We start from the raw sequence: 3,926 nt of genomic DNA on the forward strand, positions 1-3,926 counted from the left end.
CTAAATTTGCTTGTGTTTATTTTTTAGGGAAGAGCAATAGGATTTTTAAGAAGGAAAACACCAAATGATACTCTTTCATTGAGTGAATTACTCAATAGCAAAAACAGCCTTTATCATCTGATTTCACCTCTATCACATCCAAAAGTAGTGATTAAGATAGCTAGAATTGTAAAAGCCACACTATTTTCAGGAGCAAAGTATGTTCCTTCAAGTGGTAAGCACTCATGGAAGTGACCTGATACAACAGCAAGCCCAGACTTTCTGTTGCTAAAATACAAAGCTCATGTAACAGATACAAGATGCTAATGTATTCAGTGTCTGAAATGTTTTCTGAATATTGTGTAGAGTCATTCTAGAAAAATATAAATCTATGCTAATCTTTTGAATTAGCTAGAATTTAGCAAATATAAATCATGGAATGTCAACTTAGGACCCAATCTACGTTACCTATATCCAGAAATAGACTGAGTTGCACAGTACATTTAGCAAGGATGCTAATAAATAAAAAAAAAAGTTTTCCCAGATGAGAAGGTCTGGAAATAGTGTATTACATGGTAAGTACTCCCTAAATGTTTGCTTATGAAATGTACATTTGAATAAAGCATGAAAATATCATCTATGGAGATAGAAACTGGGAACCTGAGGAAGTAAAGGGATGGTGGTTCTGCACAAGTCATGTGGGAAGAACTGACATTTCAGTAAGCAGTTGTAACTGTCAAAATTTAAAGCAACAAAACATGACAATAACAACCACTCTTATAGTAGGGAGATACAGTACCGTGCTCTCTTGTCATACCTTTGAGATAATCGTTTTGAGGTCATTAAAGAAATTTGATAATTCTATAATCAATTATACAATTTATACAAACTCACTGAAGCAGATTTATGGCCAGGGTGAAAAATAAGCCATCCAACAGGGTGCCATGCTTTTATTTAACCATCATATACATAAATGTCAACAAACATACTAATAATATAGTTCTATTTGACCAAGGGCTCTTACAAACTACTGTGCAGTGAAAGAAGGAACTATCAAGACAACCAAGTCACATACTTACTTTTCCATGAAGAAAATAATTTGGCAAATTTAATAAAGACCTAATTATCTAAACTATGTTTCTAAGAATTTATACTAGTACTGAAAACTGTTAAACATATTCATTTAAGTCGCAGAATTGTAAGGAATTGTTCTTACAAATGGCTTCAAATGAATGCAAAAGAAAGTGTCTAAATTTTCCCAGTAAATAGAAACAAATAGTGTTTTACTATTATCACACATTCACTTACATCAGGTCAAATTAAAAAAAAAAAAAAGAGGAAAAAACCCAAACTTGCACTTTTTCTCTAAAGAAACATCTGACACTCAGAACTCCCTCTAATTTTTTCTATTGAAATCTTGAGAAAATATTTCTCTTCCCATTACCACTGGCTAAGACTTGAAAGCTCTCAGCCCTGTCTTCATCCTCTTCCCAATTTTTACCTGACTTACTTTGATCTTAAGCCTTTCATCTCACTTTCCCTGCATAGGGCACCCATCACAGTCTCTTTAGCTCTTCCTACACTGTAAGGAAGATCACACCTGTTCCCATCTAGTTCTGTCTCCCTGTAAGCGTCTCAGGGCTTACTAACCAGGCTGGGGGCGGGGGGGGGGGGGGGGGGGGTGAGAAGCAAAGCAGTCAAGAGTTCTGCTGCCTTTGTACAAAGCATGCTCTCAGGAAATGCTAAGTACACACTACCCCTTCCCATCTTACTACTTTCTGAACTACTTCTCTTTCTTTAAAATAGCAAGAGGAAGGTGGGAGAGTGGGGGTGAGGAGCAAGCGCCAATAGAGTGTGGTACAGTCAACAGTGAGGAGTATTACAAGGTGGTGCAGAAAAAGAGTCACAAAAATCACCCAGGAGGTGGCCCACTCCTGCAACATCATTAACGTCCACTATTGATGGCAAGCTTTGTGCTCACATTGCCACACACGCTGAGCGCAGGTAAATAGAAAGGGTCCTCAGACAAAGCACGAAGTCCGGGTGGCAGTAAACAGGTGACAGACTGAAAACAACAGAGTCCAAGCTTAGAAACGGTATGAGCCACGGCCATGAGCCAGCAGATGCTAATACAGACAGCACGGAGGCTGTGAGAAAGCAGAAGCATGTCCACAGTCTTAATTTCGAGGTTAAGACAATATCCAGAAGATGCAGAAAAGTCAGAAGGTGGGGGGGGGGGGGGACACACTGCGTACCCGTTGCATTTGCTCAAGCACAAGGTGGGAAGGGACCTGTTCCAGCTGTATTTTCAAAGGCAACAGTTAACCTGACTGGAAGCCAAAGGGCCTGGGAATCTCCACTGGCTCCCTTACTGGGCGACGTCTGGGTCTACGGATTCCTTCACGTGACAGATAGTACTGCAGAGGATTTGGCCACAGGTCCTCTTTGATAATCTCGGCGATCCTGTCGGATTCCGGAAGGCTGTGGTCTGAAAACCAGGTGAAGAAGCTGCAGATGAGGTCTCGGTTCCTGCGAATGAAGGACTGGGGCTCATGCCCCCTCCGCCATATGATTGGAGTGGAAAGCGACACCACCCGGCCAGCTCTCATTTCATACTCCTTGACAATCAGCTTGTTTCTGAAGTAGGGGTTCCTTCGAAAAAAGAACTTGAACTTGCAGCCGCTCTTGGGGTGTCTCAGTTCCTTCACCTCCAGGTTGGTCACGTATCTTAACATCTCCGCGTCCTGACCTCTAATCATGGCGGACAACTGAGGGTGGTTCCGGAAAGCAGTCATCCAGAAGCCTGGGATACTCTGAATGATGTAGTTTCTCCGTTCCAGGTAGTGTCGCCGCATCCGCCCAAACTTCTGCTCCAGATGCTGGAAGGCCCTGTCAGCCTGCGCATTCACAGTGTCCAGTTCCAGCTGGATGGCCTCCAGGGGGTTCGTGCGGAGGTCTATGCCCAGATGCCAGAGCCCGGCCTCCTCCTGCACGTCCCTCACCCCTCGCCTCGCCTCCAGCATCTCCATTTCTTCACCCGCGGGCTTCTGCTCCACCTCCACCTCCATCCCTTCCTCCGTCCCCGGCGCCTCCACTTCTGACTTCTCTTCCGCTGCCACGGCGACTGCGGCCTGGTCAGTCTTCACGTCCTGGGCCTCGGCCTCCGAGCCCTGGGTTTCTAGGGCCTTCTCCTCGTATTTCGTAGCCAGGAACGCCGCCGCCTCGGAGGCCTCGGCGGGAGGCGGGGTCTCTCCCTGCCCGGTAGCGGCCACCCGCATCTGGGGCTCAGGCCCCGCCACACCCCGGGACGCCGGGCTCGCCACGACCTCCGCGCGGCCCTCACCTGTCACCACGGTCGCCGCGCTTTCCTCGCCGAGCGGCGGACGCCGGCCTGGGTTCCCCGGGACACCGTCAGCATCGCAGAGGCCGTCGGGGACAGGGGTCCCCTCGTCCCGCTCCGGGCTGCTCATGTCGGGTACGGTCGCGCCAACCTCAGTTTACACACAACTCCGCCCGCGCGCGGTCCGCCCAGCTCCCGCTTACGCCCCTTCGCTGTCTCTAGGGCGGTGACGTCAGAGTCGCAGCCCGCAAGTATCGCGAGAGCCTGCAGCGCTCCCGGGATTGGTTCTGTGGTCCGGATCGACTTCCGCATTTCCTTAGCTCATGTAAATACGGTCCTTTGCAATCGTCAGCTTTGTTTCCATAAAGGATGTCAGTCCTCCCGGGACACTGAAAGTAGTCATAAGGCTTCTGGTGCCCCCGCATCCCGGCTGCAGCCATGTGTGTGCACAGCCTACTGCCCAAAGTCTGCAAACAGTTATGTGAAAAGGTAAAAATACCGCCTTGTATTCGAAAAAGCTAGGAGCAGAAATATCTGTATTTAACCAACGTGAGTGTCAGAGTACCCCATCCCCCTTCACAGAATTAAAAAATGAATTTTAGCCTAG

The 3,926-nt window shown here is 47.3% G+C and overlaps 1 protein-coding gene across 1 annotated transcript; it reads right to left on the reverse strand.

Annotated features, from left to right (window-relative positions):
- Positions 1-914: 914 nt before the first annotated feature.
- Positions 915-3,551, reverse strand: TSPYL1 (TSPY like 1). Its single transcript, XM_084775384.1, has one exon. The coding sequence runs from the start codon at positions 3,447-3,449 to the stop codon at positions 2,301-2,303; it is 1,149 nt and encodes a 382-aa protein (XP_084631510.1). The 5' UTR covers positions 3,450-3,551; the 3' UTR covers positions 915-2,300.
- Between the last annotated feature and the right edge of the window lie 375 nt (positions 3,552-3,926).

The sequence above is a fragment of the Acomys minous genome (genome assembly GCF_964271855.1).
Source record: "Acomys minous genome assembly, chromosome: 3".
In the NCBI taxonomy this organism is placed as follows: domain Eukaryota; kingdom Metazoa; phylum Chordata; class Mammalia; order Rodentia; family Muridae; genus Acomys; species Acomys minous.

What these genes read in the sequence shown, in the direction of transcription:
- TSPYL1 (XM_084775384.1), bottom strand. Translation starts at nt 3,449, where the DNA reads ATGAGCAGCCCGGAGCGGGACGAGGGGACCCCTGTCCCCGACGGCCTC.